The following is a 27,532-nucleotide window of genomic DNA, read 5'->3' on the forward strand; positions in this document are numbered from 1 at the left end:
TGGCCAGCTGGCTGAGGGTGTCAGTCGCTTGGCAGAGCTCCCTGTGAACCAAAGTAGAGATAATTAGTGCATGGCAGCACAGTCAAAAGCAGGAAAGAGAGCACTTACATTTGCGTTGAGAGAGGGATGTTGTGGTGCAGGATCCTCATGAGGGTACTTGCCGCCAACCTCACCGTTGTCGCAGGCATGGCCCACATCCTCATCAGTCAGTTGATGGCACACTCCTCAAAGTGAGTCAGGGCCTAATGCCACCCCCCTGTCTGGGATCTCTCCCTGCTGTTGTGAGCAGGCTTCTCCTGCATGAAAACAGATGGAGAGAATGTGAGATGGAAGGACATACGGCATTGCATGGAATGTTTGTGCGGCAAGGGGAGACATGAATGGGATGAGGCCACGAGCTCCAGAGGATATGAGCCGGAGGAAGATGTGAGGGTGTGTGTGTGAGAGTAATTTTTTTTTTGTTCATTCATGGGATGTGAACTTCGCTGGCTGGGCCAGCATTTATTGCCCATCCCTAGTTGCCCTTGAGGAGGTGGTGGTGAGCTGCCTTCTTGAACCGCTGTAGCCCATGTGGTGTAGGTACACCCATAGTGCTGTTGGAAGAGCATTCCAGGATTTTGACCCACCAACAGTGAAGGAATGGCAATGTATTTCCAAGTCAGGATGGTGAGTGACTTGGAGGGGAACTTCTAGGTAGCGGTGTTGTTACTTAAAGTGTGAGATCCCTGTGGACGTGTGATGAGTTTGTGATTGTGTAAGTTGAGAGTGATGAGAAGAATGGCTTTCCTTGGTGGAATGGATGAGACAATTCATCCTGTTGCGGGACTGGGTGGCAGTCCTGAATGGCAGGGCATTGGCGCTGACCACCCCTGCCACCGCCTCCCATGCTGGATTAATGATGTTGCTGCCCACCCTGTGGCCAGAGCGGGGTAGGGGACATCACAGCAGGCATCCACTGCATCCAAAAGACGCTTGAGGAACGCTTCATTAAACTGGGGGGGGCTGCAGTATTCTTGCCTCTTAGGGCCATGTCTTCTTTGCAGCAGTTGTGGGCTATAAGCACTCAAAGTGTGCGCAAGGCTGCACTTTAAATATGGTGCCTGGCGTGATGAAGCAGCGAGATGATAACATGGCGGGCGAATGAGAGCCTGCCTGCCATCGAAACGACGTGTTTCCTGGGAATGCAAAATTAATGTGGTGGGATTGGGATGATTTGGCGTGAGAAGCCACCACTGCGGCTGTAGGGTAAAACGTTTTTCCCACCTGCTACTGCACTTAGTGCAAGCCTGGGATGATTCTGCCTGTCGGGTTATTAAGAGAAGAAACAATTGCTGAGCAAAAATAAAGCGATGTCATTGCAATAAGTTAAATTTAAAAAGGGTAATTAATAAAAATGATCAGAGTGTGAGAGTGTCGGAGTATGTGTGCCAGGCACACTCCCAGTCTCTGGGTGCTCACACAGCCTCACTCACTGTGAATGGGTGTGTGTATGCATGGTGGTGGGAGTAAGTGAGAAAACGGAGACTGGGAGTAAGGCACACACACAATCACATTCACTTATTCGCTCATTTCACTCACTGCCAGTTCAAGGGACATCACCATTCACTCACGCACACACCTTCATCTGGCCTGTGAATTGTGTCCTCATCCTGTCCATGGCACCTACCCACACATGCCAGGTATCCTTTTCATCTGGCCTGGCAGGTGTCCTGCTTACGCTCTCTCCATCTGTATTCATGCTGACACACAACAACGCATAGACCGATGGAGGAATGCCTGACATCAAGGTGCTCACAGACTTTGAAAATAGAGTCATCCAGCTGGCCGGTGACGACCTGGACCATTCCTGTGCTGACGGTGAGGTTGGCAGTGCTCAACCAAGTGAGGATCCAACGGTGCAACATCCATCAGGCAATCATGCTGTGAGTGAAGTCCCCTGTTCCTCAGTCCCCTGCCATGCACTAATTATCTCTCCTTGCTTTCGCCGACACATCTGGGAAGCAGCCGAAGGGGTCCACAAGCCAGGTCCGCGACTCAAGTCCTGAAGAAGAATCTGATGACACCCCAACTGAAGACTCATCACAGTGCCCACCCATACTCTCCACCAGCACAGAGAGAGATACCTCAGTGGGACCTAGTTCTAGGGTAACCTCGGGGTCATAATTTAGTGAGCATGTTGCACTGTCTGATCCACAGCAGATGGCGGCAGGGTTTCTGGCACTTGGAAGACTGCTGGAGGAGCCGCTGCACTCGGTCATACCTCAGTTGCTGGAGCTCAAAGGCAAGCACAGGATCATGAGGAATAGATGTCCGCTGCATTCCTCAGATTGCAAGGCACAAAGGAGGAGTCCATCCACCTTCAGTCTCAAGTGATAGCGCTGGCATGCCAATGGATTGAGGCCAACACTGGTAGGATGGTAGCCGCCATGGAGACCTTGGTCCAGGACATCAGTCCTGCACTGGTGCACAAGCTGAACTCCATTTGCTGATGCCATAGTTAGCCTCCAACTGTGTAGACATGAGAGGTGTCCAGGGCAGCTCAATCTCGCTTCAGCTTCCCCTTCTTCTCCAGGAGTCAGCCAGGGGTCCTCAGATACCTATAGGAAGGAAGGTCAGCAGGGGCATACCCCAGGCCATCCACCCAGGTGACTCCAGGAGTGTTCAGCCCATCCGAATCCCCTCTTCCTGTGACCCCAGCAGCTCCAGCTCACAGGCGAGGAGGGTGCCACTGCCACATAGCAGGGCCCTGAAAGCAGGTTGGGACCCTCCAGATCTCGGCTCTCGCCAAGGTCATCACAGACAGGATGTAGCAGTCAGCAGGATTCTCCCTCCACCACTGTGGATGTCGGGAGAGCACCAAGACGTAATGGCAGAGTTAGGAAGGTTAAGAAGATGTAACTCTTTTGGAGTTAAACAATTGTTAAGAAGATGTAAAAACAAAATAAATCTTGAACCCGGCGGATAGGGTGTGGGAGGGGATTGCGTTTCGAGCAGAGACAGACAGCGAGAGAGCGCGCTTGGACAGCAAACAAGCGAGCAGCTTCCTCTCTGGTAGAAAAGCAGCACAAAATGGCCTGGTAACTCTTTCGAGTTAAAATAATTAAACTAAATTAACAAAATTGAGATAAATCAGGCACAGCCCCTAATTCAGGTCAGCTGTAAAACCAAGAACTAAGTTTAAAGGAACCTTACAAGCTTTAAACCAAAATGTGATAAAAGGGGTCAATAAAGCACCCCAGTCCCCACGTGCCTACCTAGCATGGAAGGCCTCGAGAGTGCCGGCAGACACTGCGTGCTCCCTCTCCAAGGACACACGGCCGCAAACGTAGCCGCGAAAGAGGGATAAACAATCGGGCGGGACTCCCCCGTCGATCGCCCGCTGCCTGGACCTGTTAATGGCCAACTTGGCCAGGCCCAGGAGCAGGTTCACGAGGAGGTCCTCCTCCTTCCCGACCCACCTCTGCACTGGGTTTCCATAGATTAGGAGCGTGGGGCTGAATTGCAAACAAAACATCAATAAAAGGTTCTTCAAATAACTAAAAAGGGAGTGCAGCCTACCACACCCTATATAAGCATGGTCCACGGACTCCACAAGACCACAAAAAGGGCAGGTGTCCTGGGAGGCCGTGAACCTATGCATCCTACGATTACAGGGGACTGCTGCATGCAACACCCTCCCACCCAGGTCCCCGATAGAAAGGGGGAGGACACCTCCATAGAGGGCCTCCCATCTGGGGCCTCCTCCGCCGGAAAATGGCCTGATAACTCTTGTTGAGTTAAAACAATTAAACTAAATTAACAAAATTAGGATAAATCAGGCACAGCCCCTAATTCAGATCAGCTGTAAAACCAAGAACAAAGTTTAAAGGAAACTTACAAACTTTAAATCAAAATGTGATTAAAGGGGTCAATAAAACACCCCAGTCCCCGCGGTGCCCAACGAGCACGGAAGGCCTCGAGAGTGCCAGCAGACACCGCGTGCTCCCTTTCCAAAGACATCCAGCCGCGAACGTAACCGCGGAAGAGGGGCAAACCATCGGGCAGGACTCCCCCGTCGATCGCCCGCTGCCTGGACCTGTTAATAGCCAACTTGGCCAGGCCCAGGAGCAGGTTCACGAGGAGGTCCTCCTCCTTCCCGACCCCCTTCCGCACCAGGTGTCCATAGATCAGGAGCGTGGGGCTGAAGTGCAAGCAAAACATTAATAAAAGGTTCTTCAAATAACTAAAAAGGGAGTGCAGCCTACCACACCCTATATAAGCATGGTCCATGGACTCCACAAGACCACAAAAAGGGCAGGTGTCCTGGGAGGCCGTGAACCTATGCATCCTACGATTATAGGGGACTGCTGCATGCAACACCCTCCAACCCAGGTCCCTGATAGAAAGGGGGAGGACACCTCCGTAAAGGGCCTCCCATCTGGGGCCTCCTCCGCCGGAAAATGGCTTGGTAGTTGCACCAATGGGCACAGGTGATAATCACATGTACTTAATGTTAACTATTGTAAATAAAATCCCAAGAATGTCTCCTTGCCAATGACTCCTTGTTATGATGAGCAGTATTCGTGTTATTCAGATGTGAATCCTTGGTCCCTGCACAAGATAAAGACAAGTGTCTCAGTCCAGGGCCTCTTCCCTGTGCAGTGTGTAACCTTCAGAGCAAAGTGATGGTCCAGCATCACGCTCACTGGACACATTAGTGATGCCTGCAGCACGTTGGTGCTTGCCATTACTGCCAGAATGTCGTGGGCAGGTGTCACAGAGTTCCATCATTCTTTCTGTGTGCTCTCAGCACCATTAAGGTGGGGCTGGCGCCCATCTCTTCAGCATCTGTGACCGGTGTCATTGTGCTCCTGAAGGCGTCAGGTGCTGAAGGCTGACAAAGGATTAGGTGCATTTAAAGTTTCATGGCTGCATCTCCATGATATGACCCTGATCACAGAGCGCAAGCAAGCTACCCTCAGCCAGACAGGAGTCAGACATTCACAGAAAATCTATGGAGTGGCCTTACTGCATGTCATCATCATCTCCCTGGAATCTAGCAACTGTTAGGGCCTCCGCTACGTCTCCATGACATGAGCCTGAGCATATGTGCGCTGCCATCAGCCACACAGGAGTCAAAACAATTACAGATGCAAGGTGAGAATGTCAGGACTGTTCTCACTGCATTTTGTCATCATACTCCATGAATCTTGCGGCTTTGACGGCCTCCCGAGTGTGCCTACCTCACCTGGCCAGTGTGATGGCCTCATCATCAGCATCCTCGCTTTCGAGAACCTCATCACCATCATCCCCTTCAACGTCCTCTTCATCGGAGGATACGTGCAGCTCCTCCATCTCCCTCTCGGCCAGGTCCTCCCCCTGTTGCAGCGCTAGTTAGTGGAGTGTGCAGCAAGCGATGATGATGCGTAACACCCTCTGGGGAGTGTATTTCAGTGCTCCATTGGACCTGTCGAGGCACCGGAACTTCATTTTCAAAATGCATATTGCTTGCTGCATCAAAATCTGGGTCGCAGCATGAGCCTCGTTATATCGTTGCTCTGCTCCAGTCTGAGGCGGCTGCACAGGTGTCATCAGCTACATCTTCTGCGGATAGCCCTGGTCCCCGAGGAGCCAACCCTGCAGCTTCTCTGGACCCTGGAAGATGTAAGGGATTTGAGACCTGCTAAGGATGTAGGTCACATGGGCACCCCCTAGGAATTGTGCTCAGACCTGCAGGATGTGCTTGTGGTGGTCTCGCACCAGCTGAACATTCAGCGAGTGGAAGCGCTTGTGGTTGATGTCATTGACTGCTTATTGAGATGAGTGCACCTGTGGAAAACCTGAGATCTTTGCAAACCCCAGCACTCTTGCTTCCTGGCTTTCCTGATGCCGGGCGAAATGCATAAAGTTCTATGCCTTCACGAAAATGGTGTCCGTGACCTCCTGAACACACTTCTGCGTGGAGGCATTCGAGATTTCACACATGTCACCTGTGGACCCCTGGAAGGAGCCACTGACATAAAAATTGAGCATGGCACTAACTTTCACGGTCACTGGCAGTGGATGCCCTTCATGTCCCCATGGCGCCAAATCCTGCAGCAGGTGGCATATGCGACTGACCAGTTCCCTAGCCATGCGCAACCTTCGGTGACACTGGTTCTTGGTCATCTGCAGGAATGACTGATTCCTGGAATGGTGGGATTGTCGTATAAGGAGAGATTGGGCTGACTAGACCTATAGTCGCTGGAGTTTAGAAGAATGAGAGGGGATCTCATTGAAATGTATAAAATTCTGACAGGACTGGACAGACTGGATGCATGGATGATGTTTCCCTTGGCTGGGGGTCTAGAACAAGGGTTGCAATCTCAGGATATGGGGTAGGCCATTCAGGGTCGAGATGAGGAGAAACTTCTTCAATCAGAAGGTGGTAAACCTATGGAATTCTCTACTACAAAGGGCTGTGGAGGCCAAGTCACTAAATATATTTAAGAAAGAAATAGATAGATTTCTAGATTCTAAAGGCGTCAAGGGGTATGGGGAGAGAGCGGGAGTATAGTGTTGAGATGGAGGATCAGCCGTGATCATATTGAATGGCGGAGCAGGCTCGAAGGGCCGAATGACTTACTCCTGCTTCTATTTTCTATGTTTCTACAGAGCATGGGTCTAGTTATGCAATGGTTCGCTGTGGATCTTCAGCTGCGTGCGCAGCAGGCCCTGCTGCCTCTTCATCTTGAAGGTGGTGCTCCTCCTTTTGTCGAACCAGGTGCCTCTGCTGCTCTTTTCTTCTTCTCTGTTCTCTGTAAGCATGAGGCACACCACTAAATCAGCAGGCTCCATGATCCTATCTTGAGATCCCCACCTCAATGGTGAAAATCAGGCCCAAAGGGAATTTGGGGATCTGGGGAAAGGCAGAGTTGAGATAGAAGATCAGCCATGATCTTATTGAATGGCAGAGCAGGCTTGAAGTGCTGTATGACCTACTACTGCCCCTATTTCTTAGGTTCTTACACAAGCAAAGTCCACTATAAATGAGGACATAAGAATTTATAATATGAAAAGTTGACACAAGTATGATAAAAATGTGATTGCAGGAAGTGAAGTTGTATGACAGAAAGTGCATATAAATGTGAGGCTTTTAATAAGATATATACCATAGATTTATAGCATTTCTGTTTAATTAACATTGTTAAAATATATCCAGTATAGCTGTGATTTCATAAATATTTGCATAATTTATCATTTATCTAAATAATTATTTGATCTAAGCAATTTGTTGTGGAATAAAAGTCATAAAAGGAAATCCTAATAGTGTAAACGTTAACAGTATTTTTTTATAGCTGGTTAACTACTTATATTTTGCAGGGTTTCTGAAGGATCAGAAGAGTCGAGCGAAAGTTCTACAGAGAGTGAGGAAGAACAACAAGATATGAGCAGACAACAGGAACCCAACACTGATTTACCTTCTGAGTACTGGCAGATTCAGAAGGTGGTAAAATACCTGAAGGTAAGGACATAAAAAGAACGTTATCAAGCAGAAGATTTACTTGTATGCAGTGTTAAAAAAAGATAAGCTTCCATCTCAGAATTTATTGAGTTTTTTTTTCAGTGATGTGAACCATAGGACTGGTTTTGAGCGGGGTAGAGTATTTTTTGGGGTGGGGGAATGTCGCCTTTTGGAGCAGCCAGAGTTTCTGAGCAGAAACCTGGGAATTCAGATTTCCCTGCTTGCCCATGTGCAATTTTTAAAAACAGGATCCCCACCAGGAAGTCAGCCAAAGCAGGCCACAACCACTGGTAAGGCGCCTGCAGTTGCTAGTGGGATTGTAGTTTTACTATACTTGCTAACACACACTGTGGTGCCGGGGTTGGTGGAAATTTGTGAGAAAATGCAAGTTTTTAAAAAAAAAAATGATGCAGCTCTTGAGGTTGTATACTGTTTATTGGTTCAATACCTGAGATAGTAGTTTCCAGGATTATGATCTTTATATTTTTCCTAATGAAGTGGTAGAGCATGAAGTTTTGCAAAAGGTTAAATCAGCATAAAATACAAGGTCCAATACTTTCATGCCAAACTAAATTCTATTTATGTAGAACTCAAATTTTGAATTATTTGTAAAGAAATAAAATTTCAGTTCCATTTATAATTGCTCGAATATACTTGTTTTTTTATGCTATACTATTAACATATGTACCCTCGTAAGAAATGCATTTGTTTACTGGTATTTTAATTACAGGATGTATTCATAACAGTTTTGAACAAGAGGTTTAGTAGCGGAAGGAAGTGCAATTTTTAAGTGTTTGAGCATGAGGCATCTGTTTCATTATTAGGTTAGCAGAAGCTCAACAATGCCTTTGTGTTGTAGAAATATGTATATATTTATGTAACTGCCCATGCTCTGCTACATATGCTGAACACCTGCACCAATAATTGTTTTAATATAAAACATTTGGTCGGAGTTTTAGATTCCATGGTGTTTGAATGGGGTCAAAATCTGGTTAACCACAAGACATTTGTTTTACAAGCAGAATGCCAATTGCTTAATTAGACAATAACACTTGTAATTGGCAACAAAATTAATAGTTTTCAAATAAGTTCAAAGATTAAAAATATGTCTTGTACTGTTAGACCTGTTTAATGAAGAAGTAATCAAATAATGAGCCTGTTGTATTTACTCAAAGGAAAGACTGAAACCATATCTGCAATTTTTTAAAACCTTGAACTTGCAGCACTGATGTAGTCCACAGATGTTTAAGACCTTCTGGAAAGATCACAAGGCTTGGTCTCTGGTTAGTTTTAGATTTCAGTAGGGAATAATTATGATTCTTATCGAATTGAAAGCAATGACCATGACTTTGTTTTCAAAAAATGCAGTTTTCTTAACTTGAGACAAAGGAATTGATTTTAACCCTGAGTGGGTTTCAGCAGCCATGGGTTATTTTAATTTACCAGGCCTTAGTTAAATGCCAGCAATCCACTCAAAATCTGAATGGCACAAAAGGGTGCAGAGCAGCTACCAGCAGGTGAAGATTGAGTGCACCTTCTGCTTGCATCCAGGTAAATGATGGCAAGGAAGTTTTGAGAGGTTTGTAGGAGATGTAAGAGAAAGGAGTTGAACATACAAAAATGCCAAGCAGGCAATGGCCATCAAACAATATTCCAGCCTGGAAGATCATGACCAGACACTTCTTACACCCCATCCACCTGCCCCCCACCCCCGCAAAATTTCGCACTCCTTGACAGCATGTTATTTTTGGGAAAAAAAATATAGGGCCTGGAGAGGGGAAAAATCTCTGGAAAATTCTTTTTTGACTTCTTGTCCTTGGTGCTTCGAAACAAGGATGATGTCTGCCAGGCTTCATGATTTGTGTGCCCTCGGGTGACACAGCAGGTCCATCAAAGAGCCACAGGCCTTTGGGCAGAGAAGACAAGATTAACCTAAGGGAGGGGGTTCCTCCTTCTGCTTGCGTCACTTCTCCATAGCGCAGCTTTTTGACTACCTCAGGAGATGGAAATCTGTCCAGGAAATCACATAAACCATGCATGTGTTCACTTTTAATACATTTAACTTTTATAGTATGTGCTTCTAGGTCAGGGAGGCCATGATTTTCCTTGTGGAGTCCAGAGGAGCACATGTTCTCTTCTGGTATCACTAAGGAAAGTTTTAGTCTTCTTGTGTCTTCAAATCAGCTACAGATCTGCTTCCCTGCTCAGACTCCAGTTAAAATTGCATCGGAGTCTTATTTTGGATCTGAGCAGGTAAGTAACCTGTTTGTTTTTAACTGCCCATCCACACAATTCCATCGTGGGGGGAAGATTAAAGTCAGCCCAAATGTTTCAAATTTGCTTTTTTGTGTGATGAGTAAAAGAGATATCAGGCAACTGGTAAGTATCATGCCAGTGATCGTTAATTGTTTTGTCCTTCTGTGTTATCAGGATGCTTTTATTCTATGTGCGTTTTCTCCCCTCTGGCTTTACTTGATATCCAATATTCTATCACCTACCTGAATTGCAGTTATTGGTTTTTCACCTTTTGTTCCTACTTCTGTTTATCTAATTTCTGGCTTTTGCATGTGAATTATAACGATGCTTATTCATGTTCCCCAGTTCCCCATTATGATTTCTAGCTGAATCTGTTTTGTAAGATTATAGGTTATTTAAAAATCTGTAATTAACGAGCAATCGTTACTGTCATTTCACTTGGAAAATATAAGAACAGGAGTAAGCCACTCAGACGGTTGAGCATATTCCATCATTTCATTAGATGTCAAAATCACTTTTGAAAATTCCAATTGACTCAACACCCACAACATTTTGAGAGAGTGAATTCCAGTTTTACCCTACCTTTTTGGGTAAAAAAGAACTCCCTGGTTTCACTTTTAAATTACTCCTTTGCTTCTCTTATTGTCTCTTCTCCTCTTTTCCCTTCGCTTCCCTCTCCCTCAAGTCAAACATGGCTCGTTTTCATAAAACATTGGTCATTTCTGGTAGACGTGATCCAGAAATTATGGCCGGAATCGTCCTCTCCCCTTGGCGGCGGCTGTTATGGAGGGCGTGAGTGAGCATTAAGGCAAGAAGGCCAAAAATCGGTTTTACGCTGTCGGAAAACCAGTTTGCAATTGTCCACTCCGCACATCAATGGCGGGTCACATTTCCCATCGCCCAATGCTGGGAACTTAATTTTCATGTATTTGCACCTCATCATTGTGACCGCATGCCGGAATCATCCCCCCATCTCAAATTTACCTCCCATGTCAGCATGACCTCAACTGGCATGAGTTACAACCACCACCTGACGAGCTGAACTTGGGAATTCAGTGATGAGTACCCACAATCTTACACAGCGCTCACAAAGATCACTTGTAAGACATCAAGGAAGAGGCACTGCGCATTCTGGGAGGGGCACAGGCAAGTCGCATTTTTCCGGCTGGCTTTCAGTACGGTGCCGGTTCAAGGGCTCCAGTGCAGGTGTGGCCAGGGCAATGGGAGAGGAGCACAGACTGAAGGAAGTACGCAAGCACCGGGAGGCGGGGAGGATGAGGGAAGTGGCCACGCCCTTGGACGACTGGGCAAGTTGTAGAGTTCCCTTGCGAAAGGTGGCCCTGGCGCCGTCACAGGTGGAGGCACTCAGAGCCCCTTGCAATGCCTTTATTAAGGTTTGGACCAGTCTCCCTCATGGTTCAAGCTAACAGCGCAGCCTTATAGTGTGGGTTAGGTGAATACCTGCTCCTGAGCTGTGAGCACAGCGTGCAGTCCAGTGGCCGAAGCTGCCGCCAATCGGTCAGGTGGAGTGAGGCAGAGGTGGGCGGGGTTTTAGATAGCCATGAAGCACACTACATACTGACCATCCAAGTGGCAGCCAGCATTCTCTGACATGCCTGAAGGGGCCTTGAGACTTAGCCAAGAGTAGTCCTTAGGACAAATTATGCTAACCCATACATCTCTCTTTGTGATCATACAGGAAGGGAACATCAGGATCATGGAGCCTGGTGATCCAGCGATATGCCTCATGGCTACAGGGAGCAGGGAAGAAGGAGAAGAGTGCGATGGAGGCACCTGGCTCGCCAATGGGAGGAGCACCACCCTCAAGATTAAGGTGTGGCAGGGTTTTGTGTGCATGCGGCTGAAGATCCATAGTGAGCCATCACTCATAGGCACCTCCCTACACCCAGGGACTATAAACAGCACCTGCAGATGACTGAGAACCAGTGTAGCCGAAGAGTGCACATGCCTAAGGAACTCTTTGGTCACATATGCACCTGCTGAAGCATTTGGTGCCATGGGAACATGGAGGGCATCCACTGCCAGTGGCAATGAAAGTGACCGTGGAGCTCAATTTTTAAGCCAATGGCTCCTTCTAGGGCTCCAAAGGTAACCTGTGCGGGATCTCCCAAGCTTCCCCACAAGTGCATCCAGCAGGTCACGGATGCCATCGGGGACAAGGGCTACCCACAGAGGACATGCGGTGGCCTCAGACTGCAGCAGAGTGACAGTATAATGAGGCTCATGCTGCAACCTGGACTTTGGTGGAGCAAACAAAAGGTATATTGAAAATGCGGCTCCAGTGCCTCAACAGATCTGGTGGAGCACTGCAATACAGTCCCCAGAGGATGTTGTGCATTATTGTAGCTTGCTGCATGCTACACAACTGGTGCTGCATTGGTGGGGAAGACCTGGCTGAGAAGAGCTGCATGTCTCCTCTGATGAGGAAGAAGTTGAATGGGGTGAGGGTGATGAGGTTCTCGAAGGCCAGGATGCTGGCGATGAGGCTATCAATGGGCCAGATGAGGCAGGCACGCTCATGAAGCCATAATAGCTGCAGGATTTGTGAAGGATGATGACGAGATGCAGCCAGGATAGTCCTGACATCCTCACCTTGCATCTGTGAATGTTTGACTCCTGTGTGGCTGATGGCAGCATACATACTTCTGTGCTCAGGCTCATGTCATGGGTATGCAGCAGAGGCTGTAATAGTTACTAGATTCCAGTAGGATGATGACAACAGGCAGTGAGCACACTGCAGTGATCTTCACATTGCCTCTGTGAGTGGCTGATTCCTGCCCGGCTGAGGGCAGCTCTCTGTGACCCAGGTCATAGCATGGAGATGCAGCCATGAAACTTTGAGTGCACCTGATCCTATGGCAGCCTTTGCACCTGTCCCCTTCAGTACCATACCATCACCAGACACAGATGCTGAAGAGATGGGGATGGGGGCCAGCCCCATCTCAAAGGTGCTGAGAGCACACAGAGAAAATGACAGAACTCTGTGACAGCTGCCCACAACATTCTGGCAGCAAGGACAAGCACCATTGAGGTACAGCCATCACTGATGTGCCCAGTGAAGCTGGACCATCAATTTGCTCTGAAGGTTACATGCCGCACATGGAAGAGGCCGTGGATTAAGACACTTGCCTTTGTCTTGTGCAGGAGCCAAGGTTTCACATCTGAATGACATGAACACTGCTCAGCATAACAAGGAGCCATAGACAAGATGACATTCTTGGGATTTTATTTACAATGGTGAACATTAAGTACAAGTGATTATCACCTGTGCCCATGTGGTGCAAATAAATAGCCAAGTGGTTATGGTACTGGGTTTGTAACCCCCAGATCAAGAGTTCAAATCTCACAATGGCAAACTATGAAACAATGTAACTTCATCTGAAACAGATGGAAACAGGTTTACTCAAAAAGAGTATCAAGAGTTCGGATCTCACAATAGCAAACTATGATGCTTGTCCTGGTGAAGTCTTTGCTTGGCCTAAATAGCCAAGTGGTTATGGTACTGGGTTTGTAACCCCAAGATCAAGAGTTCAAATCTCACAATGGCAAACTATGAAACAATGTAATCAGGAGTTCAAATCTCACAATGGCAAACTATGAAACAATATAACTTCATCTGAAACAGATGGAAACGGGTTTGTACTTGAAACAGTAAGTAGCCAAGTGGTTATGGTACTGGGCTTGTGACCCTAAGATCAAGAGTTCAAATCTCACAATGGCAAACTCTGAAACAATGTAACTTCATCTGAATAGGAACAGATGGAAATGTGTTTGTACTTGAAAGAGTTACATCTTCTTAACTTTCCTAACCCTGCTCCCCGACATCCACAGTGGAGGTGGAGGCTGCCTGCTGACTGCTACACTCTGTCTGTGATGATTATGGTGGGTTTTCTCTGGAGGGCCGAGACCTGAAGGGTTTTGGCCTGCTGTGGGCTAGGGATACCCTCCTTGGACCCTGGAGCTGGAGATGATGTGGCCAAAGGAAGAGGGGATTTGGATCAGCTGGACATTCCCAGAGTCACCTGGCTGGATGGCCCCAGAGTGTTAATCTCTCCCCTATGGATTCCCGACAGCCCCTGGCTGAGTCCTTGAGGAGAAAGGGAAGCTGGAGTGAGATCAAGCTGCCCTGCACTCCTCTCATGTTGACAATTTTGGAGGCCAACGATAGCGTCAGCGGTGGAGTTCAGCTCGGGCACCAGTGCAGGACCGATGTCATGGACCAATGTCTCCATGGCTGCTGCCATCATGCCAGCGTTGAGCTTGGTGCATCGGCATGACGGCGGTATCACCTCAGACTGAAGGTAGACAGATTCTTCCATTGTCCCTTGCAATCTGAGGAGTGCACCAGACATCTCTTCCTGATGTTCCCGTGATTGTCTTTGCAGCTGCAACAACTGATTAAGGACTGAGTCCAGAGTTTCACTGACTCAGCATATTCCTTGGCTCTATCAGTTCTACGAGTGCCGGTGACCTTGGATGTCCCTGCCTCCAGCTGCCGTGGAACAGATTGTGTGCTGTGCTCACCAAATTGTGATCCAGAGGCTGCTCTACATCTAGCTCCCATCAAGGCATGTGTCGCTGCACTGGTGGAGCATGTGGTTGAGCGCTGTGATGGGTCTTCAACAGTGCGTCCCTTATGGTCTTCATCTGAGGTGCTCCTGGCGCTGGAGTCAGGGCCAAGGTTGCCTGAGGACGATGTGGCAAATGTCCTTAGGAGGGAAAGTGGAGATTATTAGTGCTTGGCAGCCACGTTACACACAAATCAGTGGACTCAGAGTAGCGTTGAGAGGGGGATGATGTGGTGTAGCATCCTCACGTGGATGCTGCTGACCTTACCGTTGCCACCGGAATGGCCCATATCTTCTCTGGCCAGCTGCAACATGTGACTCTCGAATGGAGTGAGGACCTTGATGTCTGGTCTGGGATCTCTCCCATTGATTGTGTACGATCTTGTCCTGCTTAAACACAGGTGGAGAGAGTGTGAGCAAGGCACATGCCAAGTTAAATGAGAAGGAAGCCAGGCATGTGTGTGTGCTGAGTGGAGCTATATACCATATGAGGGGGCAATCTCTAGAGGAGATGAGCCCAACTGGATATGTGAGGTTGTGTGTGAAAGAGTGAGTGATAATGTCCATTGACCTGGCAGTGAGTGAAATGCTAGTGAATGTGTGATGGGCTTGAGTGTGTGAGTTGAGAGTGATGAGATGGTTGACTCACCCTGGCGGCACAGATGAGATCCTTCATCCTTTTTCTGCATTGGATGGCCAACCTCTTGTGTGCAGTGTTAGCACTGACCATCTCTGCCACCTCCTTCCAAGCTGGAGTGGTGAGACTGATGGGCCTCCTGCAGCCAGAGCAGGGGTAGAGGATATTATGACAGGCCTCTACAGCTCCAGAAAGCATTACTGAATTGGGGGGCTGCGCTCTTCTTGGCTTTTGGGGCCATGTCTTCACCGGAGCAGTCCTAGGCTGCAAACATTGAGAGATGTACCTGCAGCTGCAGTTTAAATATGGTGTCCGGAGTAAGGAATTGGCAAGGTAATGGCATGGCGGGCAAATGGGAGGCCAGCCGCCAGCGATCTGGCGTGTTTCCCGTGACTCCATAATATGAGGTGGTAAAGGGACAATACGCACAAGCACACCTGGCACAAAATTCTGCCACTGCAGCTGGTGGGTAAAATGTCTTTTTTCACACCACTACCACTCAGTGAAGATCTGGGATGATTTCACCCTATGATTGACTCGGTGCTTGTAAAAAAAAGACAAAGCAATGGCCTTCCCGAGTTCCAGGGGAGAATTTTTCCCTCGTTGGGCGGGCTTGGTGGGGAAAGTCAGGAAGCCGACTGCCGCCCACAATTGGGGTCACACCATGTTTTGTCTGCGTGGGCCAATTAAGGCCCGCCCAACGTGAATCATGTGTGGCAGCGCTCAAGGCTGCCTGTGTGCAGTGCGGGGAGGAGGGTGAGAGCGCAACTTCGCTCATGCGGGTTGGTGCATGCTAGAAAAGCTCCCTGAGGCACAGAGCCTCAAGGGGATGAAGAGTTTAAAACATTAAAAATAAGGATTTAAAAAATGTTAGAAAACATGTCCCCTCATATGACTCTGTCACATGAGCAGGGACATATTAATGAAATGTTAACATTTTTATTTTATTTTCATTTGCTGTTGGAAACCTCATCCAGCCCGTGGATGAGGTTTCCTAAAATACGCAAAGGCCGCTTGGCATTCACGCCTGCTTGCCAACCGTAAGGTTGGACAGGCAGTGAAAAATTTCTTTCAATTATCACTTTAGTGTTCTTAGTAGGCCTTTTAATTGTTGGTGGGCACACTGCCGACTCCTTCACGCACCCGCCAACTGAAATATCGCGCCAGTGCTCGATGACGTGGGACAATTGCCCAACTTCATTGTGTGTCATTTTATGCTCGGTCGGATCGGGCACGCACCCGCCCAACGAGCATCATATTCCTGCCCTCGGGTTTTCAAAAGAACGTGTTACCCTTATTATAGCCTCCTTGAGGAGCATCTAAAGAAAATGTGAACTAAAGAGTACATATTACAAATTGTTTTATTAAGTGGACTTAACTTGAAAGCTTTTCTGATGTTGGTTGCATATTGTTGTGGTGTATGTAATGGAAAATGGCTGGGAGTCCTGTCCATTGGAATTAATACCCTTTGCTCTGAAGCTTAGGTTCCACGGAGTGAGGATCAGTAACCAAAAGACAAGTCCTTTATTTAAATATTAATTCGGGGATGGGAACACTTGGAAACTATTTCCTAGTGTTGAGACACGCATTATGTTGAATTAAAATGATGGCCATGTGAAATGAGTACACAGTGCTGCTAGGGAATCAACTATGACAAGTCTTTTTTATATTCTCTCATCGGACATCAGTGTCACTGGCAAGGCCAGCATTTATTGCCCATCCCTAGTTGCCCTTGAGAAGGTGGTGCTGAGCCACCTTTTGGAACCATTGCAGTCCATCTGGTGTAGGTGCATCCACAGTGCTGTTAGGAAGTAAGTTCCAGATTTTTGACCCAATGACAGTGAAGGGACAGCAAGTCACAATGGTGTGTGGCTTGCATGGGAAGTTAAAGGCACAATTTAGCAAAAGAGAGAAAGACTTGTGTTTTTACACAACTCAAGACGTCCTGAGCTGAGAAGAACTGAATTACTACTCAGTTGTAACCACGCTTGTTTTCTGGTTGTCAATTTGTGAACAAAAGATCCCACAAACAGTAATGAGATAAATGATCAGTTAATCAATGTTGATTGAGGGATGAGAGTTGCCTAGAACATCAGGAGAACTCCCTGCTCTTCAAAAAAAATTGTGGGATCTTTTGCTTTCACCTGAACAAGCAATTTGAGCATAATTTTAATGCCCCAGCTGAAAGACTATTCTTCTGACAATGCAGCACTTCCTCAGTACTGCACTGTACATTGATCCGACAATATTTTGGTTTTTGACTAATTTTTTTTTTGCTACCACTTAGGTTCTATGTCCCACTATTCTGATTTTCATCCTTAATTTTTCCCAATTAAAATTGTGTATAAGGGAAATTTACTGTTTTCACCACTAGTTTGCCCAAAGGCAGGTCCTTGGCACATTACCTGTTGATGACACTTATCTGCCCATTTGCCATCCCGTCTATATCTTCCTGTAGCCCAAGGCACTCAACCTCACTGTTAACCACCCGGCCAATCTTTGAGTCATCCGCAAACTTACTAATCCTACCCCCCATATAGTCATCTATGTCATTTATGTAAAGGACAAATAATAGGGGATCCAGCACAGATCCCTGTGGTATGCCACTGTACACTGGCTTCCAGTCACTAAAGCATCCTTCTGTCATCACCCTCTGTCTCCTACAACTAAGCCAATTTTGGATCCACCTTATCAAATTAACCTGTATCCCATGTGCATTTGCCTTCTTTATAAGTCTCCCTTTTTTGTCAGTGATGGTTTGCCATTGCCTTCCACTCAGGGGCAGGGTGAAGAAGCAGGCCCCAGGTATATCTCAGCTGGAATGGGAATCAAATCCATGCTATCGGCATCATTCTGACCATATGCTAGTCATCTAGCCAACTGAGCTAACCAGCCCCCACTGTGCTTCTTACACCTTTGGAAATCTTTACCCAAAACAACGCAAGTGAAATAGCCTTGAAAGATAATGTACACAGTATAATGCCATTTGAATCTGCCTAGAATCCACCGCTATCAGTAGGTCCAAACTGCATTGTTATTGTAGGGGTGGGGCACAGTGGGACTGCAGAGGAGTAATGTCTAGATGTTAGAAGTGGAAGAGCAGGTACATTGCACCACCAAATTGGTCAAAAGGTACATCATGCACCTAGGTTTTCTTGGAGATTTCTTTTTGAGCACACAGTTGTAATTGCAAAATAATTCCAGTTTTAAGTTGTAACTACAAAGTTTGCCCTGCCATAGTATGAACATGTAAGTGAAATTATGAGAGAGTTCTGAGGTTGTCTGACTGATTTAAGCATGGCAGCACTCAAATTTTAAGACATGGACAGGAAACGATGTATAGAGTGCATACTTTTCCAATCTACTTGGGAAATACTGGCTAGACTTGCGTGGATGATTTTTTTGGCAACCTTTTTTTCATCTGTACTCTGGTCCTCTGGATATTAGATGGAGACTTAGGAGCAGGAGTAGGCTATTCAGCTCTTTGAGCCTGCTCTGCCATTCAATAAGATCATGGCTGACCTGGTTGTGTCTCAACTCCACTTTGCTGTCTGACCCCCAAAACCCTTGACTCCCTTGTTTATCAAAAACCTGTCTAAGTCTGCCTTGAATAAGTTCAATGATCCAGCTTCCGCTGCTTTCATGGATAGAGAATTTCACATACTAACTACCCTTTGAGAGAAAAGAATTTGCATCTTTATCTTAAATGGTAGACACCTTATTCTTAAACTGTGTCCCCTGGCTCTAGTCTCTCCCACAAGTGGAAAAATCCTCCCGGTATCCACCCTATCAAATCCCCTAAGGATCTTCTATGTTTTAATAAAATAACCTCTCATTCATCCAAACTCCAATGGGTATAGGCCCAGCCTGTCCAACCTTCCTTCATAAGGTAAGCCCCTCATTCCAAGAATGAGTTGAGTGAACCTTCTCTGAACTGCTTCGAACACCATTATATCTTCTTTCAAATAAGGAGATCAAAACTCTATACGGTATACCTGATGTGGTCTCACCAAGGCCCTGTACAGCTGCAATAAAACTTTTATTTCCATTCCCCTTGCAATAAATATTAACATTCCATTTGCCTTAATGCTGTACCTGCATGCTAACTTTTTGTGATTCATGTACCAGGACACCCAGATCCCTCCATACCACTGAATTCTGCAATCTTTCTCCATTTAAATAATATACTGCTTTTCTATTCTTCCTGCCAAAGCAGACAAGTTCACATTTTCCCACATTATACTCTATCTTCCAAATTTTTGCCCATTCACTTAACCAATTTATATCCCTTTGTAGACTCTCCACCTCCTCATGACAGCTTTCTTTCCAACCTATCTTGGAATCATTGGTAAATTTAGCTACCGTACATTTGGTCCCTTCATTCAAATCATTGATGTAGATTGTAAATAGTTGAGGCCCCAGCACTGATCCCTGTGGCACTCCACTTTTCACAGCCTGCCAACCTGAAAAAGACCCATTTATCTCTAATCTCTGTTTCCTATTAGACAACTAATCCTTTATCCACGCCAATATGTTACCCCTACACCATGTAATCTTATTTTGTGCAGTAACCTTTGATTTGGCACCTAAGCAAATGCCTTTTGGAAATCCAGTACATCACATCTACAGGTTCCTCTTTAAGCACCTAGCTTGTTACATCTTCAAAAAACTGAAATAAATTAGCTAAACACGATTTCCTTTTCAAAAATTCATGTTGATTCTGCTTGATCAAATTATGATTTTCTAAGTATCCTGCTATGACCTCCTTAATAGTGGATTCTAGCAATTTCCCCATGACAGATGTTGGGATAACCGGCTTGTAGTTTTCTGCTTTCTGCCTTCCCCCTTTCTTGAATAAAGGTGTTACATTAGCTATTTTCCAATCCACTGGGACCCTTCCAGAACCTAAGGAATTTTGAAAGATTATGACCAATGTATCCACTATCTCTGCAGCCACTTCTTTTAAAACACTAGGATACAGGCCATCTGGCCCTGAGGACTTGTCAGCCTTTAGGTCTAATAGTTTTCCCAGCATCTTTTCCCTAGTGATGGTGATTATTTTAAGTTCCTCACTCTCTTCACATCTTGATTTTCAAGTATCTTTGGGAATTATTCTAAGGGCGGGATTTTCCAGCCCTGCCCGCTGTGGGCATCATGGTGGGTGGAGCGGAAAATATTGAGAGATCAGAAAAATCAGTATACCGCTGTTGTAAAAGCAGTCTTGAGATTGTCTGCTCCAGCTGTCAATGGTGCACCATGTTTCTCACCACAACATGTTGGGAATGTCATTTTAATACATTTGCATCTTATTATAAGAGCTGCTTGCCAGAGTCACTCCCCAAGAGGGCACATCAGTATCCAATTAGACCAACGTGTTTCACAACGGTATATAAGCAATGTGCACCTGGCGACTTGCGTTTCGCTTGTGTCTTAGAGGCTCATTTACCTACCTTGCATAGTGCAGTGCTTGCGGCAACTTAGGCTCAGCACCAGGCTTCACAGGCTGCACCACATCGTTTTCAGTGCAGTGCCAGAGACAAGTCTCTACCTACCAGACCAGCGGTAAAGTGGAGGTGGCTTTTAATGTGCTTCAGGGCAAGGCCTCCAATGGGGAAGGGGGTAAACTGGCGTGAGGCAAAGGAAGAGACTGCAGGGTAAGGGCTCCACTGGGGAAAAGGGAAAACTGGCCTAAGGCATGGGAATCTGCTGCAGGGCAAGGGCTCCACTTGGGGGTAAGAGTAGGGAAGGTTACACTCAGACGCATGTCTGGGGGAGGGGTGCACTACAGGGTGGTGGGATAGTGTACTCAGTGCCAGGATGGGGAGAGAGTCAGTTACAGAATGACATAAGTGACTTTGGGCCAGAACAAGTGGATCACTGAGTGAAGAAGCGCTGCAATGTTGAGCTTGCAAAGACTGTCTTTGTCCTAGTCCAGGCAAGAGAAGGGCATATCAGTCCAGTCTCAGTCGTGCACATGATGTTGTTGTAGCATCGCGAGCATTGGTCCGGGGGAGTTTATGGCATCATATTGGGCTGCAGATGGCACACTCAGTCAGAGCAGGCACCTGCAGCCTTTAGGTGGAGAACAGGTATTGTGGGGCATTAGATGGTTTCAGAAGGGGGTCAGACTGTGCAAATGTCCTCAAGATGGGGAAGGGTGAGGTCTACATGGGCTTAGGTACATCTACCTCACCATGTTACGGAGGTACAAAGGGATATCCACCACAATCATGATGGAATCAAGAAATACAGGGGGAGGATTGAGAGGTTCTTGGAGGAAGGGAAACCTGAACATTAAGTTTTTGCAGGATGATGGGAGATATTTCCACACACACAGGAAGGGTCCAAGCTGGTCTGGTAGTGAGACCTCAGCATCACCATCCTGCAACCTGCATTGATGGCGCAGTCCAAAATTAAAATGATGAGATACTTTACTGGTGAGGGATCAGTGGGATGATTGCAGGGCAGGCGCATGCACTCGGGGGGGCCGATCAAAGGGGCACCAGCTGAACTGTGCATTCCCAAATGAGGGGAGATGCACAACTGAGACTTGTTAGAAGTCTTTCAATGACAATGCAGGGAATCCAGAAAGTGAACCAATGGTGTGCTTTCACATGAGACTAATCCCGCAGAGTGGCACTAATCAATCTCCTTGTATAACCCCTTTTTAATAGCGTGGTGATTCCCCCGAATGGTAACAGATTCCAGCGACTGGACAAACTTCAGATGTGTGTTACAATTGTGGCGCTGGCAGCTTCACAGAAGAGAAGCCTCAGGCCCCCTCATATAATCTCAGTTCCTGACTAAAAATTTTTCCTCATGTGTATTCCAAAGAGTGTGGAATTAGAGTGCAGTGAATGAGCATCCAAGTGCCTGGGCTGAAAGCAGCACACCAAAGCGCCTTACCAAAGCAATCTCATTGCAGTCGGTTATGGAAAGGGGTGGGTGGGGGTGTTGATGAGGGGGAAAGGCACACCTTGAAACAAGCTCTACATTGGCCTTGATTTTTAGGGCGATTAGTTTCCAACACTGGAACAAAGCTCTTGAAGCTACATCCACTGACGAGTCACTGACAGAAATAGGAGCTTTGCAGGCTGACGCTGACTCATGCCTGTTTCTCACTGATGCTTCAGAAAGGAGACCACCAGGAAGATAGAACCTGGATTGATTGCTGCCTGCATAATCGCATACAGGCAAGAGAGAAAGAGAAGATTGTGACAAAGGTGCCAGGCTTGCCAAAGGGAGGAGCTGAACCCTCAAGACCAAGGGGCAGTAGGGCCCGCTCCAGATGCAGAAGATGAGGGTCACAAAGATGTCATGCGGAGGAGCCTCACAAGACCGAGTGTACAGAACTCATATGTCTTATCTGTAGATGAGCGAGAAGCAGTGTCGCTCACACCTTCGCATGTCCAGGGGTCTGGTGACTCAAATTTGCCATGTTCTCCAGGAATTGGTGCCAGGAGGACTGGGAGGGCATCCATTGCCACTGAAAGTAACCGCCGTGCTGAACTTCTACGCTAGTGGCCCATTCCAGGGCTCTACTGGGGACGTCTGTGGGAATCTCTCAAGCGTCTACTCACAAATGCATACATGAGATGACAGATGCCCTTTTTGCCAAGGCCCACAATTACCTCAACTTCGACAGAGATCAAGCAAATCAGGTTGCCAGATTTTGGGCGTTGCAGCAATTTCCGGATTCCCACAGATGCAGGATGCCATCAACTGCACTCGTGGCTATAAAAGCTTCTTGGCAGCAGGCGCTTCAACACATAAAGAGGAAAGGTTTCCGGTCATATGGTCTTTGACCATAAGAAACTTATCATGCAGGTTTGCATCAGATACCCAGCGAGCGTCCATGACTACTACAACTTGAGTAGATCGCAGATCTCGGACATCTTCAAAAGACCACACAGAATCCAAGGTTACTTCCTCCATGACAAGGGAAACCTGCAAAGGATGTGGCTGATGAGACCCATGTGGCCGCCACAGATTCCTGCAGAGGGAAGGCATAATGATGCTCATGCCGCTACCTGAGCATTGGTGGAGCAGACCATAGGCATCTTAAAGGTGCAATTCCAATCCTGGACAAATCGGGTGGAGCACTCCAGTAAAGCCCTAGTGGGTCTCATGGATCATTGTGGCTTGCTCTGCACTGCATAACCTGGTGCTGCAAAGCGGGAAGGGCTTGCCAGATGCCGACATGGAGGATCCACATGTCTCCTCCAATGAGGACATCGAAGGGAATGAGGGCATTGAGTTTGAGGAAACTGAGGCTGCAAGGAAAGGCCATCGCATGTTGAGGCAGTCGTGCACATGAGGCCCTCAGCCACAGGTTCCACAAGGAGGATGACGAGTTGCAATGAATACCCTCTTGGACAATTGCCCTCCATCATGGGCTAACATGAACAACAGAATTGCTATTCCTCTCATTTCCACCATGCACTTCAATAAGAGAATGAATAGTTACACATCAGGCTCACGTTGTCCTGATCCTTTGAAGAATGATGAAGCCTCGGGAGCATGTGTCCTTGATGAGATGAGCTGCTAACTTGGGGAGGGAGTCCTGGCTTCAGATGTCAGAACATGCTGTCCCTTCAAGTGTGTGTTCAGCTTCCCAGTTGCAACGGCAGCCTACAAGAGCCAGGAGTGTTCCACTATACTCAGTGGGATCGTAGCTGTATGCCTTCAATCTGACAAAGCTCCTCAAGAAGATGCATCTCTAGTAACGGGACAACTCATTCTGTGTAAACTCGATGGTGAAACTGATAGGTGAAACTTGAGTCAAGGCAGCCAAGGACATTCTGTAGGTGTACATCTAATCAGAGATGGCTCAATGCTGTTAGAACTAGAGAGTTAAGTAAGTTATATATATATTTGGGTGTGTTAGGAATAAGATATATCTGTAAGTTTAAGTTTAATTTGTATTTTTGTATTTGTGTTTTAAAAGGATGAAACCTGAGTTATAGTTTCACTTTAAAAGATGCCTGTCTTTTAATGAGGTTTATGACTCTTGAAGGAGAAGTAAGACAAACAAGGTAGGAGAAAACTGTACTGTTGCCAACCAATAGTAGCCCAGAGAGAGAGGCCTCACGCACATAGACAGGGAAACCGAAAGCAGTTTGGTCAATTGGTCAGTGTGCTCTAAAGGTGAAGGAAGTTGCCAGCAGAAGCAGTATAGGAGAGGGACAGATAGCAATCCCAAACCAAAGTTGAAACCAGCTGCCAGGAGGGAGCTGCAAGAAGCTAGTTTCCCCAAACAACAGGTGAAGAGGGGTCCCAAGAAGACCTTCCAGTCAAAGGGGGAGAACAGGCATCTGGAAAAAGTCCTATTAAGTGAAGTTAAAAGTAAGGAGCAGAGAGAAAGGCCCCAAGTTTAAAAGGAGAAAGCTGCAGGACACAGATTTAAAGCAATATAGGCATGTGAGAAGCCAGGAGATCCAAGGAGACAGCTGAAAGTCTATAACTCTTGACTATGGGCATGTGAAGCAGTGGTGTTCAGTTGGCGTGGCTGAGTTAGAGAAAGTGTGTGTGGAAGGAAGCTTGAAAAGCTTCAGTGCACATGGTGATACAGAGGAGAGGAACATCGGAAGAAGAGTTTGAAACTCTGGAGGTGGACCCTTGTGGAAGGCGCCTGAGAGAAAACACCATTTGGGAGAAGGTTCCAAAGCGAGTTCTTTGAAAGTGGAGATTGGAAACTCCGTGTGAAAGGCGGTGTTCAGTGAGACCAGTTGGCTCACGGTGTGACAAGTGTCTGGAGGCGTAATTGAGGAGAGATCCATAGCATTTGTTTGGGGTGCCATCTGTCACTTGGTTTCAGAAAGTGGTGTGTCTGACCACAGATCACCTATTGGTTTACATGGACTGTGTACTTGCTGTAAACATTAGAGTACAGGATAGCTTTTTTAACTTGTGTTATCCTTACAAATCTGTAAATATCTGTAAATATATAGTTTTATGTGAAGGAATACCGCAATATAGTTCATCTTTTCCTGTTTAATAAATGTTTTATTCTTTCGTTAAAGTTCATCAGCTGACTTCTATGACTGTTTAGTAGTCGCTCTCCACGTATCTAAACAAAAAATAAAAGTTAGGATCTATCAAGCCAGGTTCTACCCTGGGATCTGGCTTGTCTAGTAGTAACATCAGCTGGGGATCATAACAATGCTCTGTGTCACCTTCTCTATCACATTAACATCCGGCACTCTCAGTTAGGGGTGCTAGCCTGTTTTTATCCACACCTTACAATGCATGTGGACCACCTGAAGATGACACTGTTCAACCACTTGCAGGCCAGACATTAAAATACTTCCTCTTTAAGACACACATTGTGCCCTTATGGCCAACCTTGGCCCTTGCGAACTCCAAAATGTTCAGACAACATGAAGCTCTCAAGGTGACGAGTCATTGCTAATAAAGAGCAGACTTCAGCTTCAGTACATCCTCATTCCTATCCCATTGCTCCCCTCAACATTGTCTAAAGCTATGACTTGCACTTCCAGGGCATACTCAATGGCTCTGATGACTGCCAAAAATCACCATTTGCAATTAGCATCACATGTCTTGGCAAGTGCTTAGGTGATAGATGCACCGCTGCATCCCAACATTGTGACAAGAGCCTTGTGGCCAGAACACAGACAAGTACAGGTTGAGAAACGATCAAGGTTGTAGACTCAAGCACCGGGGCAACAATGTGGCTGAAAGGGGCAGAACATACATGTGAACAAGAAGCAGGAGAAGGCCATTTGGCCCAACGAGCCTGTTCTGCCATTTAATAAGATCACAGCTGTTCTGATAGTAACCGCATGTCTGCATCCCACCTACCCCCGATAACCTATCATCCCCTTGCTTACCAAGAATCTATGAAGAGAGCTCCAAAGAGTCACTTCCCTCTGCGAGAAAAAATAATTCGCCTCATCTCCGTTTTAAATGGGCAACTCCTTATTTTTAAGCAGTGACCCCGTAGTTCTAGTTTCCCCCACGAGAGGAAACATCCTCTCCATATCCACCCAGTCAAGTCCCCTCAGGATCTTATAAGTTTCAATCAAATCAATCAAAAACTCCAGCGGATACAAGCCTAGCCTGTCCAACCTTTCCTCATAAGACAACCCACCCATTCCAGGTATTAGTCTGGTAAACCTTCTCTGAACTGCTTCCAACGCATTTGCATCTTCCTCAAATAAGGTGACCTGTACTGTACACAATACTCCAGATGTGGTCTCACAAGTGCTTTGTATAACTGAAGCATAACCTCCCTATTTTTGTATTCAATTTTCCTTGCAATAAATGATATTCTTTTAGCTTTACTAATTACTTGATGTACTTGCAAACTAGCCTTTTGCAATTCATTAACTAAGACATCCAGATCCCTCTGCATCTAGGAGCTCTGCAATCTCACCATTTAGATAATATGCTTTTTTTTATTCTTCCCACATTATACTCCATTTTCCAGATCTTTGCCTATTCACTTAACCTATCTATATCTTTTTGTAGCCTCCTTATATCCTCTTCACAACTAATTTTCCTACCTATCTTTGTGTCATCAGCAAATTTGGCAACTATCCCTTCATCCAAGTCATTTATATAAATTGTAAACCGTTGAGGTCCTAGCACTGATCCCTGTGGCACACCATTCTTTACATCTTGCCAACTTGAAAAAGACTTATTTATGCCAACTCTCTGCTTCCTGTTAGCTAGCCAATCTTCTATCCAAGGAGTTGACGTTTCGAGTCCTCATGACCCTTCGACAGAACTTGAGTTTGAGTCCAAGAAAGAGTTGAAATATAAGCTGGTTTAAGGTGTGTGTGTGAGGGGCGGAGAGATAGAGAGAGAGAGAGAGGTGGGGGTGTGGTTGTAGGGACAAACAAGCAGCGATAGAAGCAGATCATCAAAAGATGTCAACGACAATAGTACAATAGAACACATAGGTGTTAAAGTTAAAGTTGGTGATATTATCTAAACGAATGTGCTAATTAAGAATGGATGGTAGGGCACTCAAGGTATAGCTCTAGTGGGGTTTTTTTTAACATAATGGAAATAGGTGGGAAAAGGAAAATCTTTATAATTTATTGGAAAAAAAAGGAAGGGGGAAACAGAAAGGGGGTGGGGATTGGGGAGGGAGCTCACGACCTAAAGTTGTTGAATTCAATATTCAGTCCGGAAGGCTGTAAAGTCCCTAGTCGGAAGATGAGGTGTTGTTCCTCCAGTTTACGTTGGGCTTCACTGGAACAATGCAGCAAGCCAAGGACAGACATGTGGGCAAGAGAGCAGGGTGGAGTGTTAAAATGGCAAGCGACAGGGTGGTTTGGGTCATTCTTGCGGACAGACCGCAGGTGTTCTGCAAAGCGGTCGCCCAGTTTACGTTTGGTCTCTCCAATGTAGAGGAGACCACTTGGGAGCAACGAATGCAGTAGACTAAGTTGGGGGAAATGCAAGTGAAATGCTGCTTCACTTGAAAGGAGTGTTTGGGTCCTTGGACGGTGAGGAGAGAGGAAGTGAAGGGGCAGGTGTTGCATCTTTTGCGTGGGCATGGGGTGGTGCCATAGGAGGGGGTTGAGGAGTAGGGGGTGA

At 46.5% G+C, this 27,532-nt stretch overlaps 1 protein-coding gene across 1 annotated transcript in view; it reads left to right on the forward strand.

Moving 5' to 3' along the window:
- The window catches only part of odad2 (outer dynein arm docking complex subunit 2), a 469,867-nt gene that overhangs the window by 131,503 nt on the left and 310,832 nt on the right, over positions 1–27,532 (forward strand). Inside the window, exon 10 of the mRNA XM_041183936.1 lies at positions 7,342–7,483. Within this exon, the coding sequence (XP_041039870.1) occupies positions 7,342–7,483 (142 nt within the window). The remainder of the gene's footprint in view (positions 1–7,341; positions 7,484–27,532) is intronic.

Source organism: Carcharodon carcharias, chromosome 3 (assembly GCF_017639515.1).
Source record: "Carcharodon carcharias isolate sCarCar2 chromosome 3, sCarCar2.pri, whole genome shotgun sequence".
Classification (NCBI taxonomy): domain Eukaryota; kingdom Metazoa; phylum Chordata; class Chondrichthyes; order Lamniformes; family Lamnidae; genus Carcharodon; species Carcharodon carcharias.